The sequence below is a fragment of the Patiria miniata genome, unplaced genomic scaffold, assembly GCF_015706575.1.
Source record: "Patiria miniata isolate m_02_andy unplaced genomic scaffold, ASM1570657v1 HiC_scaffold_15, whole genome shotgun sequence".
Lineage (NCBI taxonomy): Eukaryota > Metazoa > Echinodermata > Asteroidea > Valvatida > Asterinidae > Patiria > Patiria miniata.
Window position 1 is genome coordinate 4,895,936 of NW_024037053.1, and position 18,120 is coordinate 4,914,055.

General features: G+C 38.6%; 3 protein-coding genes across 3 annotated transcripts; 2 read left to right on the forward strand and 1 right to left on the reverse strand.

Annotated features, from left to right (window-relative positions):
* Positions 1 to 1,480: 1,480 nt before the first annotated feature.
* Positions 1,481 to 3,755, reverse strand: LOC119722534 (RING finger protein 11-like). The gene is made up of 3 exons (XM_038192714.1): positions 3,504 to 3,755; positions 2,391 to 2,539; positions 1,481 to 1,748 (listed from the first exon to the last, which is right to left on the reverse strand). The coding sequence occupies exons 1-3, from the start codon at positions 3,603 to 3,605 to the stop codon at positions 1,577 to 1,579; spliced, it is 423 nt and encodes a 140-aa protein (XP_038048642.1). The 5' UTR covers positions 3,606 to 3,755; the 3' UTR covers positions 1,481 to 1,576.
* Positions 3,756 to 5,076: 1,321 nt separating this feature from the next.
* Positions 5,077 to 7,356, forward strand: LOC119722535. Its single transcript, XM_038192715.1, has 2 exons — positions 5,077 to 5,988; positions 6,346 to 7,356. The coding sequence occupies exons 1-2, from the start codon at positions 5,662 to 5,664 to the stop codon at positions 7,042 to 7,044; spliced, it is 1,026 nt and encodes a 341-aa protein (XP_038048643.1). The 5' UTR covers positions 5,077 to 5,661; the 3' UTR covers positions 7,045 to 7,356.
* Positions 7,357 to 8,032: 676 nt separating this feature from the next.
* On the forward strand, positions 8,033 to 17,858 carry LOC119722536 (intraflagellar transport protein 74 homolog). Its single transcript, XM_038192716.1, has 20 exons — positions 8,033 to 8,178; positions 9,170 to 9,284; positions 9,531 to 9,585; positions 9,796 to 9,873; positions 9,972 to 10,119; positions 10,428 to 10,488; positions 10,695 to 10,754; positions 11,126 to 11,187; positions 11,959 to 12,037; positions 12,211 to 12,333; positions 12,697 to 12,881; positions 13,383 to 13,462; positions 13,606 to 13,659; positions 13,994 to 14,034; positions 14,161 to 14,217; positions 14,597 to 14,717; positions 15,383 to 15,546; positions 16,093 to 16,147; positions 16,422 to 16,553; positions 16,824 to 17,858. Coding segments are annotated over exons 1-20 (1,791 nt in total). The 5' UTR covers positions 8,033 to 8,176; the 3' UTR covers positions 16,943 to 17,858.
* Positions 17,859 to 18,120: the final 262 nt, after the last annotated feature.

Genomic DNA, 18,120 nt, shown 5'->3' on the forward strand with positions numbered 1-18,120 from the left:
ACACACTTTAGTAAAAACAAAGTTTTGTGGATGTGCTGCAGTTTTTTTACTTTCATTAGTTTGCTTTTCTATTGTTCTATAACAGGGGTATGTACAATAAATTGTACATAAATTGAACAACTAAACAATGCGAATATCATGCTGAAATGACTTCCGTAAATGATGTCACTTCAGGGAAAAACTCTCTGTAACTGTTCTAAGCAAGCAACAGAATCTGGACGAACTTGTACTTTTTTCCCCTTCAAAATAATAAATAACTATGGCAAATACGTATAATCTGTGTATAATGTACAAGTAATTAAAAGCATACGAGTCTTAATTAGAACCATTTATCACAGTGGTTATTGAGAGAACAAGTTCTCATCTTTCCCAGCATGGAAAAATGAAATGAAAAAACCCCACACCATGCATTGAAAGCAAGAAGAATACAATATATTGGTGGCAATGTATTCTGTGCAGTCATGTACTAGTATCCACTTTGAGCATCCCGCCCTCGTTGGCACATTCAGGTGCACCATCACAGCAGTAAAAACCAATCAAGTGATGTACATGTACATCGGTTCTGAAATGTTACAACAGTGCATCCACATGGACCCGACATGATAATGGCTGATGTTTGGATACATGTCGCCCTCTATAGTTCAGCACAGAATACATTGACTGGTAACTATATGTAAATTAAACACTGGTAGTCTTCTTTGTGGCCGAAATACCACCATTGTAAGGAAACTATATCAATTAACCATTTGCGAGTTACATTTGAATCAAATCGGGAACACTGACTTAGTCCAATGCTTTGCACGTTTTAACTTTGCGTTCTCCCGACCAAAGAGACTGTTACTATATCATGTGATTCAGGGCAAGCCTTCCGCTAGCAACCCCCAGCTCCGGCATGGTCTGGTGTCTTTGTGCCATCCTCTCCCATGGTGAACAATGTATTGGTGATGAGTGTCTCTTACGTAACTATGCAAGAGCTTGCCCCGAATCATGTGATTAGCAACAGTGTCTTTGGCCTGGAGAATTCACAGTTAAAATGTGCCCAGCATTCTGAGCAAGTCAGTGTACCAGATGTTTTTCAAATTTTAATCCCAAAGGGTGTAGGTCACTCGCAAATGGATTATTGTGTGCAAGTTCTTACAAATAAACTTGCTTTAATAATATGCGCACACACAGCCCCAACTGAAGCTTATATTGTCTGAATATTGGTACCATTATTTGATGTAATAAATAGCTGCGATATTTACAGAAATGTGTTTCCCTTTTCCGAGTAGGTATCTGATGCAGAATCTATGACAGGTTATGACTGTTTATGATTGCCTGTGACAGCTTGTGACAATGTAACGGGCTGTGATAGTGTGTGACAGTCTGCTAGAGCAGTCTGTGACACACTATGACAGCCTGTGACAGCCCTCAATGTTTCATGATATTTGAAGGGACTGTATGTAGCGCGCTGCATTGGAACTTCAAGAAAGAAAAAATGAAAAAATGATAGAGAAATACAAATAAAGAATTTGGTTAGAATATTTGTTTGCACATGATATTAACTTTAATATTGGCACTATGTAAGATGTAGTTGCTAGCGTGATTCATACGTTGATAGAAGCGCTGCATCCACGGGTTCCATACATGACGGACATGTGAAGGATCTCATCAACCAATCATCAATGCATTTGACATGGTATGTGTGCATGCAGGGCAGGTAACGTAACGCATCACCGATCTGGAAATCCAGCATACAGATTACACACCTGTAGACAGATACAATACAAGGACAGGTGGTCAGTTGCACTCAATTTTTCCAACCCTTCGTCATGATTCATTCCATTGTGGTTTGTGATCTTGCTTCTGATTTGACTTATGACTGACTTGTGATCTTGCTGGTGATTTAACTTATGACTGACTTGTGATCTTGCTTGTGATTTAACTTATTACTGACTTGTGATCTTGCTTGCGATTTAAATTATGACCGACTTATGATTAACTTGTGATCTTGCTTGTGACAAACTTATGAGTTATGATTGACTTCTGACCTTGCTTGTGATTTGACTTATGACAACCTTATGACTGACTTGTGATCTTGCTTCTGATTTGACTTATGACTGACTTATAATTAACTTGTGATCTTGCTTGTGACCAACTTATAACTGGCTTATGACTGACATGTAGTTGACTTATCAAACTGTGATAAGTCTGTGATGAGTGTTTTTATGAGTCTGTGATGAATATTTCAGAGATGACTCTGTGATGAGTCTTTAAGTTTGATGAGTATTTCAGTGATGATTGTGATGAGTCTGTGATAAGTATTTATGATGAATATTTCAGTGATGAGTCTGTTATGAGTATTTTTATGATGAGTATTTTTAGTCTGTGATGAGTCTGTGACTACTTACTCCCTAGCCTTTTTGGTTCCATCATATTCTCCCGTTGGCAGGTGTTGTATAAGACCTATCCTCTGAGCTATTTTAACCTGTTCCTCCTCTGTGAGTTGACTGACGGTCCTTCGCTGGTTAGGACTCAGATGATACACTGGCGCTGCCTCCTGTGCAACAAAAAAATCATCAATTTCAGGGAATTAACAATGATCATTGGATTCAAACACTGCACATTGGTGACTTTTGAAGTAGAATTGTGAAGAAATTTAACCCTTCCGCACTCAAATATTACACAGTTATTTGACTGAAATTTTCACTGAAGCCAACAACTTGAAAGTGGTGAAGCAAATAAAACTTCAATTAATTTAACTTTTGAGCATCACACAAATACAAAATAGTGCAACAATATTAAAAGTATGGAAAAAATGTTGCAACCTGACGCCACTTTTTTCTTCATATATCATCCCAATGAAGGTCACTCATTGCAAAAATTATGAAAAGACATGAATCTGGGACTGAGAAACATTTTCAATTTTGTTAGGAAATACTAGGAAAAATTGTCTTGACTCTCCACAGACTTTGTACACAATCGCGGAAGTGGCGTCAGGTTGCAACATTTTTCCAAAAGGATGTCTGTTTTGATTTTGGGAAATTGTCTTTATTTTTATTAAATCTTATGTGGAGTTGCAATGACACCTTGTTTTTAAGTTGTTTCACAAAATCAATGTTAATAAGCAAAGGAAACAAGTATTTATGTAATAAATGTCCTCATTTCCTTCAGTTCTACACAAAGGGGCATACATACAACAAGAGTTTCATTTGCAGACAAAGAGCAGCTGCTTTTATCGGTCATCAAGGCCAACTTGTTTGTTATGGTTCAAAGGTCAAAGGTCATGAGGAAAAAAGATAAACAAAGAATAACCTAGCTGAAAAACAAAACCAGTCACAATGAAATATCATCCGATTGTTGAAATATAACGCTATATTCTGGCATCGAATGTAACAATCAATACAAAAAATCTCGTAATTTACAGAATAAAGTTCCTAAATGTATTGAAGAACGTCGTGAACAAAAGTTATTCCTCGGGCTTTGCTTTGTCTGTTTGTTGTGGTCGCCAACTGTTTTCCTACCTGGTACGGCGGCGGCGGGCCTAGTCTCTCCGAAACCCGGTCAGGCTCTTCGTGAAGCAGCGAAAGATCGTCAGCTGCGTGTCCTGTCAGACAATTCCCCATCTTTCTGGCTTATTAGAGGAAACTAACCCGACCAATTAATTTCCTAAGTCGTAGACATAATCGGCTACAAAACAAAAGACATAATTCGCCAGTCACTGCTTTCGCACTGCACTGCACTAGCTGCACATAAAATGGCGTAGAACATCTGTACGTGCCTTCACCATAACATTAGACAGAGTGCAAAGTTTCATAAGGGTTCGTCCGCGTAATAAAGTAATCCCTTAAATATCTAATCTTCTTACAGCCTAGAACTTTTAACATAATTACCAACAAAACTTAAAATGTTTTATAGCATTTTGACCCTTTTAGAGTACATAACAATTGAAATTCTGGAATTTATGGACAATGGAATAAAGTGTTATCTATACGCGGTGCAATCCCGTGGTCTAGTCAGGATGACGTCACTGAATCTTGTAAACACTAGATCTAGACCAATAGCCAAATGAGGGCGGTATTTCACCTCCGTATTCACAATGTGCTCAAAGGGGTGGGATTTTCTGAAGGGGGGGGGGGGGGGGGTTACTCTGTTTCTACTTTATTGTATGATTTACCTATGAGATTACGTAGCACTAAATTATCGCTTGTGGGTTATTTGATTATTTCTTTAAAACTGGTTACATTACACCTCTGTCATCTTGAACGACATTAATTAATCCCCGCCCCCCCCCCCCCAAAAAAAGGGTCTGAAATGATGGATATTTAAATCCAAAACGTTTTCAATATCGGATGTTTCCGAACATTGAAAGTATTATGTGCGTTATTTCTTATGTTTTGTTTGTTTCGATGATTTTAAGGTGGAGGTTTCGTTGTCGAAGTGCCATATCGCAAGTCCCCTCCAAAAGTGTATAAGCCCCACCCCTAAAAACACTTCCCTTGTGCATTCAGATCAGGTGCGGCCAACTACATGTGCATTACGTATTCGTGTCGCACACGCCTTTTGCGGTAATTTTTTAATAAAACATATTTGCAGAACTTCTATAACCGGCTATACATATTTTCCTTTGTACTGATCTGTGACGATATCTAGCAGGCGAAAGCCTTAACTAAACTACAATCTTTCGAAACTTACTCGAAATCTGAAGCATTATGATGCAGTGAAGTGCAAACAATCGTAAGCCGAGCAAATTTAACCTTTGCATTGGATGCCTGGGGTAGTTTATTCCACCTAGTGAACTTTGAGAATAGTAAGTCTAGAATTAGCCTTGGTACTACGGCCGACAATGGGCATTTTATATCCCAGACAATAGCTGCACCTTGTGTAAACAAACGGATCAGGTGTTGCTATAAATCACACCGCTGAACTACGGGGACGGAAATGGGGGACGGAAATGTTAGCCATCCTTGGCGATTCACTCTCATTAATTTATAGAAATAGTCCTTGGACATTAATTGTTATCAAGTTTAAAAAGGACAAAGTTCTCGGGTCAGTCCAATTGTTATTAAAATACGCAGGGACACCAAAAACAAACAGTGAAATGAAACAAATATTATATTATGACGCACTCATAACCAAAACACACTAGTCTGCACTCTTGACCGTGCGTTTCCCGTGAGAATTTCGTCGTCGACGTGACATCGCTGATAGTCTTTTCTTTTCTGAATTCTAAATTCAAAATGAGCCATCTGTGTTTGTTCAAACTGGCTGGATGGAGCGCTTAGGTCAGATTGTGGCGCTGGTTCCGAGTTGAGTTATTTCTGTACCTCGCAAGTGGTTTATCTAAGGGTGAACTTTACTCCTTTAAAACTGTCAATAGAGCAAGCACTAATCCATTGTGCGCTCACAGACGACTGAGTTGGGAAGTTGGTATGCAGATAACACGCTGCCAGCCTTCAACGCAACTACAAGTGTCAGGGTTGGGATTTTGATGTTTGCTGTAATAAGATGAACAACTTTTGAGGAAGTTGCTGATGATCGAGTTGTTATGGTGATTAGTCGTTCTACGGTTCTCATTTATTCATTTTCTCTTTGAAGTGAATTTACTGACTGCGGCATCATTGAATTCGTCAAAAGAAAGAAACTCGACAGTGAGTTCAGTGAGTGTTAAATTTCTGCAAAATGGAGATTGATGATAGGGAGTACGTTGATGAACTTATACGCGGAATGGAAAGCAAGGTTGGTGCGACCATCCCCGAGTGTCTCTCGCAGCCAATCTTAGCAGGATGGTCGTCATCATACACGGGTGAGAACGGGTCCAGTACGCCGATGAAACCCGGTGAGCGACAGTCAGGGGGCGAGCCTGATTCGGGTGATGAAGGTCCGAGTAAGAGAGAACTAGATGCGGCTGGTTTGATCTCCGCTTTCCAGAATGTATCACCGATCAAGCGGTTCACTGCCAAACGTCAACAAATGGAGGATAACTGCCGCAAACTCAGAAGTGACATGGTAAAAGCTTAAAAGTATCCGTTTACTTTTTTTTATCAATTAAAATGTCTCCGAGACTTGACGGAAAATTACTGATCGCGATGAAATTTACGTCTCATCCTCGTCTACTGACAGGTGGATTTTATTTATCCCAACGAATTTCAATTTGCATGTCTTATCGAAAACAAAACTCCTTTTCTCTTTTGTGCGAACTCACTGGAAAAAAAGGCTTTAATTTAATTTGGGCTGTTGCGGCGCCTCTTTTTATTACACAAATTAATTTGGGTGGACTTTTAAAAGGAAAACAACACGCGGGACATCTTTATTTAATAGCAGGCTATTCCTAAATGATTGTTCAATCTTATTATTTTCTCCCAGAATGCATTGCGAGCCATGGATGTTAGCTTGATGAAACATTTTCTGGCCATCTACGATGCCGTGGAGGAGCTTCGCTGGATGATGGAATCCTACGACATGAGTGACTCTTGCGAATCCCTGGCCCTCAGCTCATCCGTCTACGAATCCATGGAACAGATCCACGAGAAATGGATGACAGAGCGCCGCCAGTGGCAGAGTACGTCCAGTCGAGACTTGTCCACGAGCTGGAGGGAAGATTCAAGATTCAACCTCCATCACGTGGGGAGGTTGAACAGCACCGGGAGTCGCAGACAAGATGGCAGACACCAGAAATATCATGGTCTGAGTTTACAGAACATCAGCTGGCGATCGCCTCAGCAAGACATGAATCAAAGCTTTCCACAATTCAGTTCTGGGACTAGTAACTTCGAGATGCAGCGTCGTTCCAGCGTGGACCATATTCCCACTTTAACCACCGCTCAAGAATCTCCCGAGACCTCGCCCATGGAGACGAGAAAACGAAGGAGCTCATCAGGAGGATTGGAGCTAGAGGTGGGCGTGGTCGAAGTGAACGCGGAGGAGGGAGACCAGGAGAAAGCGGCAGCCGCTGATTCCAAGACCGCTCCAGTCAAAAAGAAATTCCTGTTTCATTCTAGGAGTTCTCCTTCGTTTGATACACAGTTACAATGGGTAGAGGTCACGGATACTGCTATTATATGACTCAAGTAATGTCGAACAATCTGCCCATTAGGCCTGGATTAAGATTTTGGGTGAACAAAAAAGAGCTTCCTAAATTAAAATGGACAATAGAAATGGTTTCACAATACAAATAGAGAAAACTACTAACTGGCCATTATATAATGTATTGGGGGAGGGGGGTTTCAACACCAAAGCTAGTTTGAAGAAATTGGTGTTTTGTTATCATACTTTTCCCGCAAACTCTGAAATTTTGAAGAACACCCGATAGGCCAAATTGGCCAAAATGAATTGTTTATGCCACTGACGCCTCTCAGCCACTAGCTATAGGGGAAAACAGAAGAAAACACTTAAACCTGAATATTGCATTTGTAAGCTACATTATATTTATTTCTTACATCTTTTGTAGTTGTTTTGTGGATTGTCTTGTAGTTAACAAGTAGGGCATTTCTGATAGAACTTCATTTTTGATAAAATAGTGTGTAGGTTAGCTAAAGCCAGTACTGACATGCATATACAAGTTTGGATTATTTTTTTGTCAAACTTGAAACACGTGATCGTGTTCATTTTTAAAAGTAAAAATAATCACGGCTATAGTTCATTTTGTCCAACTTAGTCAGTTTACTATACATGTATTTGCCTGCCAAGTTTGTGACAAAAAAAAATGTTTGTGCCTTTTTTCCCAATTATTTTTTTTAAAGTGAATCTGATTTTTTCAATAAAAACTGAGCCATCGATAATCAGGACAGGCGCCCTCTTGTGACAGTAATCGATTTTTATTTTGTTTTTTGTGTGAGAGGAAGTCATGGCTTGCAGATCGAGAATGACGTAACGTATAAAATGCAAAATTAATTAAAAATTATAAAATATCAGGGGTTAAGATCGCGCCCCCAAATTTTGAGTAAATCGCAAATCGTCATAGCGCCCTCATGTGACGCTGAAATATAGTCTGGTCTCCAATCCGTCTAATATGAATGTCCATCGCATCGGGTACGTCTGTGGTCAGACTAAGTACATTCCATTCGTTATGTTGCTCAAGCTCCGTGTTGTTACGGACGCTTTCTTTTCATCGTAAAACTAAAGTAAAAATCCATCATTTTTGTCGTCACACTTTTCATCTCTTTGTTACAGATAATCAGAAGATCTCCTCAGAATCATGTAAGTTATTGACGAAATATGAGAGCCCCATAAAAGTAGTAATTAGTGTTATTACTCATGGAGGAATTTATTCCTCAAACTCAACGCAACGTTTATGATTTTCAGGGGCGGATCCAGGAATTTTTGCGGGGGGGGGGGGGGTTCATCAGCAAATCAAATGCTAAAATGTAGACAGGTTTTGCTCCCATATATAGACCTATAAATAGGCCTATTATCAACTTACGCATGCGCAATACTACAGTGAGCCCATATTTCATGGAGTCGAATATTCACGCTATACACGGCTTTTCAATGTCATCTGTTTTGTGATACACTAGGCCTATAGGTCGTAATAATTAATTATTAAGGGAATAAATGTGTGCTTCGGAGGTTTTTATCACTCGTTTAATACCGCTTAGAGTCTGGGTGCTGATAATTACCCGAGCCGGAGGCGAGGGTAATTATCAGCACCCAGACTCTAAGCGGTATTAAACAGAGTGATAAATACCGACCGAGCACATATTTATTCCCATTCATAAATACCTTATCCGTAAAAAAATATCAAATAATTCGTTCAAAAAATCCCGATTTTGTTCAACAAGTTCACTTCATGCTTTTTGAAACATCCCTCTAGCAAAATAATGGAGTGTTCAGCTGGCGAGTAAGATGTAAACAACCCTTTTATGGAGATTGACGCGCGCGTAACATGTTCTGCGCGATTCCACGCAGAACGCACCTGGGGCGTTGCGTTTTGAATTTAGAACTATAAAATTCTGACTCGCTTGTAGTGTTGCGCATGCCTACGTGAGGATTGTGAACGTTCAACCAATGAAACGGTAAGAGGCACTGGATTTTTAGGAGTCCACATTTTATTGTGACACTGGAAAAGTGTTTAAGACCAGCTAGCCATGTCTTTATCATCCGTTTAAGACCGGCCACGTGACGGGCTCTCGACCAATAGGAATAGCTAAACTGTCTGAGGTATTTATGAATAATTGTTTAATGAACGCAGGAATCGACCACCATCAGGAGGGGGAAGACGAGCTACAACAGGAGCTCGTCCTAGCAGCTCATTGAGACAAGGTGCACCACCAGGGACAGCCATGAGAATGCCTCAAGGAACGGGGGTCAGCATTCTTCATTCTTTGTTTTTATTTACATTTTAATCTGTGAGATTCAATACAATGCAGTATCGTGGGGGGAGTCATGGCACGTTCTTGCAAACATGATTTGAGCAATGAGAAACATTTCAAACTCTGTGGAAAATTGTTGACTTTGCTCTTATGCTCAAGCCTCGCAGCGCCCTCTGCGTGTAATTTTTCCACCTTTATCATTTAAATTTGGTCTAAAAAATTTTTCTGTTTTTTTTTTAGGCTCCTGGAACTGCGAGGCCAGGAACGAGGGGCGGAGTCCCAGGAGGAGTGGGAGGTAAAATGTTCTTTTCACTTTTCAAATGTTCCAACTTGTCTCTCGTGTCAAATCTGGTCCCAAGCTCCCAAGCAGTCATGAATTGCAGCATAATGTTACAGACCAAACCTAAAATGATAATTTTTAAGAGTTTAACCTCCATTACACAATCGTAGTTATTCCATATCCAACAATTCAGTATCCAAATGTATTTTGATTTTGTAATCACAGTTCTTGATGCCAAGCTGAGTGTCACGGATAGACCGACTACACAGCAAGGCTTGGGAGGAATGAGGACAGGCAAGAAAGGTGAGCGGACTTCTTACAGTTGAGCGAGTTTATCATTAACTTAAAAAGACTATACAAAGTCATCTAATCTTCTGTTGTTTGATATTGCTCCTTTTCAGGACCACAGCGTGTTGTCATGGATAAGTCTTACTTTATTGGGATGTTGCGGACCAAACTGAATGAGCTTCAAGCAGAGAATAATTCTCTTCAGAGAGGCATCGAGCAGGCAAATGAGGAGAATAACAGCTACTTGTCTTACGAGAAACGGTAAGATAAGGAGAGATTTGGGATGAGAATGGCTGGGTTCGAGAAAAAATCTAAAAAGGTCAAATAATCGATTGGAATACGGGAGCTTGTTCCATTGAGCTCTATGCGTAAAAAGTCACAAAGCATAGGAAATATGTGATAAGCCAAAATAGGTTACCAATTGATGGAATTCTCATTGGATTTATATTGCTTGTCACTGGTATTCGGCTGAATTTTGTCTGGCAGATAAATTTAATTAGCAAGACAAATTCTAAGTATTTTTTTTTTTACAATTTCTTGTTTCTTTCCCTTGTTATTTTCTGTTCCAGGGCAGAGAGTCTTGCAAATGAAGTCAAAGAACAACAAGGCCAGCTTGGCGACTATAACACGGTGAGTGGAGAAACTGCGGAAAAATCATTAAAAAAATTAAGTTAGTCGGGCTCCAAAAAAATAAAATTTGGCCATATTAAAACTTAATCCCTTATTTAAAGTATTTAAAGTAACGCAGCATTGAAGATGTATTTTGGTTTGCATTGCCTTGCATTTGAATTACATTTGTAATTCATTGTGTTTCTGTTGTGGTTTTTCCCATGTAGTTGGTGGATAAGCTCAACACAGACACGGCTATGGAAGAAGTCTTAGAAGACCACAACCAAGTAAGTTAGTCTTGACTTGAGCACTCTGGAAAGCAGGTCCTTCTATATACATTCTGTTAATTACGGTCGGGATAATTTTATGAACAGATGTCTAATGTTTGTGAAGTTACAATTGCCCATTGAAGTATGTTTAGAAGTCTCCTAGCTGGAAATACATTATTCTTTCTGGTTTGAAAAGTTGGTATGTTTAATTCTGTTAATTACAAATTAAAAGGGACAAATACCCATTGAAGTATGTTTAGAAATCTCATATAGGAATTACATCAATCGTTCTGGTTTGAAAACTGGACTTTTTCCTGCGTTTGGAGCACAGAGAAAATAATTGACAACATCACTGATTTCAATCTGACGTTTCTTTTGTTTTATCACAGCTTAAGGCACAGAATGATGTTGAAGCTAAGAACATTGATAAGATCTTCACCCAGAGACAAGAGTAAGTCACATCTCAACATTACGCAGCTTACTTTCGCTCACACTTTAAGTAAGATACAGTGAGCATTTAGACAGTGAGTTTAGTAATTTCTGTCTTAACACAAACACTTAAAACAAATGAGACAGAGCTGAGCAGAGGTCAAATTGAAGGTTTGTGGCTATTAGGAAAGACAATACAAATTTTCCCTACAATACTGTTTGTTGCGATGGGACATTCAACCCCCGGGCTAGATCCTGCGTCCTGCACTGGACGGGTGTAGCTTAGTGACCCGAGAAGAAGAAAATCGGACTTTCCTTTGACAAGATATGGCTGTTTAAAGTTTGCATTTATCAACATGTCAAGGAAGTATAATACTGACAAAAAGGCCTGTAAAGTTTCAAGTGTTGTGTTGGTGAAAATGAAAGATACCAATTGTTTTTCCATAAAAACACTTTTATTCCACATTTATATACTCTGTCTTTAAAATATGTGTAGTGTACGTATATTTTTTTTTTATACAAATATCAACAAATCTGTAAATCAAAGAGAAATCACCCCCATTTCATTTTTTTCCACTACGGCCTGTGACCACTTCCGTCTCATTTTGCCAGAACACATCACAAATTACTTCATTCAAATTATCAAAATAATGAAATGAAATCTATTGATAGTACAAATTATTTAATACACTTTACTCATTCAACTTAAATTGCCGAAATTTTGATACCTCACTTCAGCAGGTTTATAGATAATCATTGTTTCGATTTGAATTTGATAATTATATTCTGACAGGATTGAGCAGAATATTCACCAGGTTGAGCAGGAGATACAGCAGTGTCGTAGAATGGCCGACACACTGGTGGATGATATGGTAGGTGTAATTGTGATTATTCCTTTGTCCCTAAAAAAATGAGCATGAAGTTTTTTTGAAGTAAAGTTGCAAGATTTCATTATCAGGTTTCATTTAGTGCATCCAAACATCTGTGAACATTTGTTCTTCTATTCTTTCATAAGTCTCCTTTCTTTGGGATATTATCTTTGCAGAATCCTCAGATGCGACAAAAGTACATGTCACTGAAACAGACCAATGAGTCGTTAGCGAGAGAGTTGGAAGCAAGGCAACAGGAACTAGACTCACTCAACACAAAGAAAGAGAACTTGGAAGATGTAAGTATGCTGACAGAATGTCAGGGTGGTTGTATGAGAGACTAGCAGGTGTTACTGGGTTGAGTCAAATACAAATAAACATTTGCATTTGAATGGCTGATTCAGTGACTGATTGACTGACTGACTGACTCCCCGAGTCACCGAGTATAAATATTGTCCTAAATTTAAGCTTTCTGGTCCAGCTTGCCTATGCAAGGCGAGTCTTGTTGAGGAATAAAAGTAGTTCTAAAGAGTTTTTGACTGCTTATCTCCAAATTGTGTCAACAGATCAAACGCCTTTTTTTCTCATCCTTGAAGTGTTATCACGACAATATTTAGTATTTGAATTGAACATGATTTGATCTGTCGTTACTTCATTCCTAGGACCTGTCCACTTCCCAAGTCAAGCAGGAGGCAGTGCGGCTTTACGAGCAACTCCATGAACTAGAAGAGAAGAAAGCTCAGCTGATTGCTGAAGACCAGTCACGAGGGACGCCGACAGAAGAACGGGAACGGCTGCTGAAACAAGTCAAAGAGGATAACCAAGAGATAGCCAGCATGGATAGACAGTATGTATAGGCCTATCTTTAGTTTGTAAACATTGAGTGCAAATTTGTACGGGCTGCCATGATTGCATAAATTTAAGCCATGTTTAGCAGCTGTTTTTGCCAAAAAATAGCATATTAACACCTCAGTACGTAAGAAAGGGGCACTTTTTTATGATATCTGTTATCGATATTGACTTTTCATAGTTTACAAATCCTTGGTTGGCAAAAAGTGCCAACTACAGGATTGGCAAAGAAAGGTTGAACAACATCAAAAAGAGCACAGATAGACAGAATTTATAGTCACAATGGACAGATAGACTTAAAAAAGCCAAAGTACCATACAAATTTTATCTTTGAGGTAGCATGCGAACACTGTATGTATGCCTAGTGATTTTTTGCTGCAGTATTTGTTTGATATGTGTTCGTGCATTTCATCATTGATTATTCCGCCTCTGAAGAAGATCTTGATAAGATCCAAACGTCAGGCCGCTGAAATTTGTTTGATTTTTTATTTTGTGACAGAATTCAGGAGTACAGAGATCAGATCACCACTTTACAAGACGAGATCCGACAACTTGACTTGGACTTGGAAGAACATCAGGGTAAGGAATTCAAACTACGTAGCTTCCCTCAAATTGTTAGCAAGATCTTAAGCTTATAAGGGACTATAAGCCCTATAAATTAAGATTTGAATTTCATACTGCTTTTGATTTGACAGTTTTTTGTTTTGTATTTTATGGAACAGGTGAGAAGAACATGAAATACAAGGAGCTGAAGAAGAGAGAAGAAACTATGACAGGTGGAGCGTTTGTTTCTATGTAGCGTCTCTCTGACTAATGAATAAACTCATAATTTAAATCATTAGCACTGTGAAGATCTAAGAAGTTTGGTATCAATCTAATTGATGTAATCACTGCTTTCATAAATAATACGTTAGTAGACATTTCAAAATAGAAATTGTAGAACTATAAATCCAGTAAAATTAGTTGTAATTGCCCATAAAATGATACTACATCCGTAACTTTAATTGAATTTTTTTTCATTCAGGGATTTTACTTCATTTGAAACTTGAATACTATATTCTTGAAAACGATAGCCTCATGGGAATGAATCTTTTCAAATTCTTTTTGTAGAATTTCTGGAGGGCTATGAAGACACCAAACTCCAGGAATTGGTGAGTAGCAGAAATTTAGACAAATTAATTCTAGAAAGGAATTTGAGGTAGTTATGAAATAAGGTTGAATCCGTAATCTTGGTTCATGGAAAGATGTTTACCATTTGTTTTTTTCTTGTTTGACAGGAACACAAGGGGAATCTTGAAGAGAACATTGTTGCCATCTTGTCACACATGAGCAGGGTGAGTATTCATGACAATACTCAGCATCCCCCCTCCCTTTTATTCAGAAGCAAGGTTTTATGATGTTAACATGTTTTCTTTGATTTCTCTTGATACCCGTACAATTTTCAATTAAATGTTTGCTAAACTTGCTTCTGGGCTGGAACAACATCAGTTATTCAAGCTGACTAACTTGTCAGGTGCACTGTTAAGCGACAAACAGACTTTCCAAGTATTGGGAAGTGTCTCATTGTTCATACACTTTGCACTTATGATACCACACTTTGTGGTGTGGCAACTATCCATGAAATGTCACTTCTTGGCGCAACCAATGAAAATGTTTGTTGAGAACTTGCTTCAGTTTGGTCATTTTTTTCTTTCATTTTTGTTCTGAATGCAGAACTTGGGTCGCACTAAGCACATGCCTAATCCTCAAGAGTTGGCACGTATGCAGGATGATCTGAGCTTCAAACAGACGGAGATGCATAAATCTGAGGCTACTGCATCCTCATTGGCTGGAGGTAATGTTGAAATTGATCAATCAATTACAGTTACTTTAATTTATTCTGCTGAAAAAAAAGCCAAGGCTTCTTCCATAGTGCACAGGCACTGTAGCTCTGAAGTCTGAAGAGTTTGGAGGTAAACCATGGGAGGATATTCTACAGAAAGCCCAAGCAATCAGGTTGAGACTCAAAACCCAATCCACATGACAGCCGGGGCGGGATTCGAACCCGGGCCATAATGGTGGAAGGCGAATAAAGTCATGTTGCACCAACCTGACTCCCCAAAGTTGAAAACACCCATTATCCCAATAAGAAAAGGTCTTCTCAGTGGAATGTTCCATGTTTTTCTCAGATGGCCTTAATTATACTGAATGAGGTTCATTTGGGGTCTGAGGTCATCATCCAACATCCTGTTTGTCCTGAAGACTCGTTTGGCAACCAATGAGACCGTGCATTTTCCAGCTCTGCGCCACGTCTCTGGAACTCCTTACCAGATGAGTTAAGGGCAATACAGGACTTATCTTTCTCCACATGCCACCTCAAAACCCACCTCTTTAATCATGATAATCTTTACTTTCACACACACTGACTTTTCACTGACCAGCGCCTTTGAATGACTATGATTTTCGCCTTACATGTTGTGTGCCTTACAAATTGTTATTATTTTTTTTCTTATATTCCAGAGAGTGCTCGTCTTCAGATGGACCTTCAGAAGGTTGAGCAGTTGGAGTCCAAGATCACTACAGAGTTGGAGACCTTGAAAGCAAAGATCAGCACTATGAATCAAGAATTGGAAGACTACTCAGATCTGAACAAACTACGAGGGGAATCGGACAAGAGAAAGCAGGTGCGATTGAATGGATGTTTGAATAGGTCTCGCTCAAGTGACGTCATTTCCTACAGACCATCCACGTGCATTGGCATTTTGAGTGTCAACTTGCATAAAGCGCATCGGCTGCATCGTATTTTGAACACATTTTGAGCAACAAGCACACGTGTTTGGAGCATTTCAACACTGCGCAATACGTGCTTGATTACGTAAAATACGCAGTTGCAGTTCTCCTACAGAGATGGCCGTCATTGGACGAGCCCCATAACACAAAGTGAAAATTTAGATTGCAAGTAAACCACAACTTAACAGAAATGAACAATAACAAAAGAATGCCTTTATCAAATTTAATTTGAATAACTTGTTGCTAGAGTTGTGTCTTGATGACTGTAGATGGACTTGTGATGACTTATGAGGACTGACAACACATAAGACTATATTCGTGTTTAGTGCCCCGAAGAGTTCTTTCGCTCAAAATTAGAAAATTGGAAATGGAGCATTTCATTAAACTTACTGCATTTCATTAAACTTGCACTCAAATTCTTTCCCTTCCTTGTTTAATAGAAGTTGCAAGAAGAAAAAGTGACACTTACTACCAGGAGAGACACTTTCAAAAAAGGTGAGGCTACAAATAGCGCCCTCTATGAATCATGCATAGAGTCCATTAGAGCTTGATGCCTGGTTTTTGTTTAGCAAACCTCATTATCCACCCGATGGATAATTAACAAGTTAGTCTCATTAGTGTCGGACTTTTAAACATTTGACACATTGTGCACAAGGTTGAATTCAATCAATTCTTTATATGCACATGTAATCTTATGTTTTAATTGACTTTATTGGGTTTGTTCTTGATGACCTGAGTTTCTTGTTTTTGAATTTTCTGTAACACTCAGCTGTGCAAGAGCTTTCCGCTCACTACGAAGCAACAAAAACTCAACTGAATGAGAACGAGACGTACGCCCAGCTTGGGAACTTGGAACGGAAGTGGCAGCATCATGAGCAGAACAACTTCGTCATGAAAGAATGTATCCTTTTTGACAAAGTCATTTGGTTTTGTTGTGCTGTTTGTTTGTTGGATGTATATAAACTTAGTGATGTTTTTGTAATTACTGTGCATTGAAAGTAAAGGTATTTGCTAACAATCTTAAATGTGAATTTAATGCAGAATAATTGACAATTTTCCAATCAAAGAATATATATAAAATAGATAAAAATTACCCTGGAAGTTAAACCATATACAAATTAATGATATATCTTGTGGGTTATGCTTCCTTGACCATTTTGTAATTTGTCAGTTATCGCGGCTAAGAGCATGGAAAGTGACTACCGCCCTCTAGTGGCAGCTGTTAAGACCCAGATCAACGAGTACAACAAGTTGGTGCAGGAAAGTCTCGCGCGTGGAGTTCAACGTTAACGGTGTCCCCTAAAGGCCACGATACAGAAGATGCATCACAAACACCTTGTGAAATAATCACCTTGATATTTATATTATTTTTATGTTCCCTATTGACCACCTTAGTATTCAGTTAAAAAATTAAAGATTCAAAGAGTGATTTTGGATCTGTATTTAAAATAACATCAAAATGAATAGAAATATAATCAAAAGAGTTTTATCTTTTATTGGTTGCAAGTACATGTTAACATATATGGCAGTAAGCTTCATAGTCGCTCACATTATAATGTTGGAACTCAGAGCACATTGACTATGTGAAAGCAATATGCACATTATCATTAATGTACGTAGTGCACTCTAAATACTGAGGATGATTTATAAGTCCAATAAATGAGGCTAACGAGGAATTCCCCCCTGACAATCATACGCTCTGATAACTTTCACATGTTCGAAAGGTTAGCATGGCGAAATGTCTAATTCTGTACGATTAATTTGATGTGTCACTCAGTAGCACATGGCTTTTGTTGTACAGTCCATTCAAGTCATGTTTTTGCTTTACAGATAATGATGTACATACTATTCATATTGTAAATGTGTGTTTATAAAAACAAGATAATCTTGATTTCTGTTGGCCATTGTCAGTGGATTTACGGATGAAAATACTTTGGTCAGATGAATGGCCAGACATTGTTTCCTTGACGAATATGTTAGATGTAAACATTGGCCCTTTTTTTGCATTCTTTGAAAACAAATGTGCATTAACATATTCTGTTTTGTAGGCAATTTGTACACGTGTACCAAAACACGGTTATGTATAAATCTGATGTAAGATTTCTTTAATTTGTGGGTTTAGATTTAAATTTTAACATACAGCGACAAAAGAAAGACATTCTGTGAGATTTAGTAGTGTGTGAATAAATATAAAAAAGATATTGAATATGCTTTCAGAATTTGTCATTTAGATCTGTTTTAAATGTCTACAGCAAGTGGCAATTTATTTTACAGTAATCAACTCTGATCTGTTTATAATGCATTTTTGATTGATAGTCGAATCCTAATGTTGTATAATATTCTTTATCCCTTGCCCTACTTCCGGCCCCGACATGCTAGCTTCTCTAATCCTTATATTTTTGAAGTCGGCAAGTAATGAACCTAGATCTTGTATTCAGACAGACACGCAGGTGTATGCTAGATGTTTT

Bases quoted from the DNA above. Each gene is read 5' to 3' on its own strand.
- LOC119722534 (XM_038192714.1), bottom strand. From the start codon at position 3,605: ATGGGGAATTGTCTGACAGGACACGCAGCTGACGATCTTTCGCTGCTT. The intron at 2,540-3,503 runs GTAGGAAAACAG...TTTGTTGCACAG, and splicing joins GCCCGCCGCCGCCGTACCAG to GAGGCAGCGCCAGTGTATCA. The intron at 1,749-2,390 runs GTAAGTAGTCAC...ATCTGTCTACAG, and splicing joins GGAACCAAAAAGGCTAGGGA to GTGTGTAATCTGTATGCTGG.
- LOC119722535 (XM_038192715.1), top strand. From the start codon at position 5,662: ATGGAGATTGATGATAGGGAGTACGTTGATGAACTTATACGCGGAATG. The intron at 5,989-6,345 runs GTAAAAGCTTAA...ATTTTCTCCCAG, and splicing joins GCAAACTCAGAAGTGACATG to AATGCATTGCGAGCCATGGA.
- LOC119722536 (XM_038192716.1), top strand. The intron at 13,660-13,993 runs GTGGAGCGTTTG...TTCTTTTTGTAG, and splicing joins GAGAGAAGAAACTATGACAG to AATTTCTGGAGGGCTATGAA. The intron at 15,547-16,092 runs GTGCGATTGAAT...CTTGTTTAATAG, and splicing joins AATCGGACAAGAGAAAGCAG to AAGTTGCAAGAAGAAAAAGT.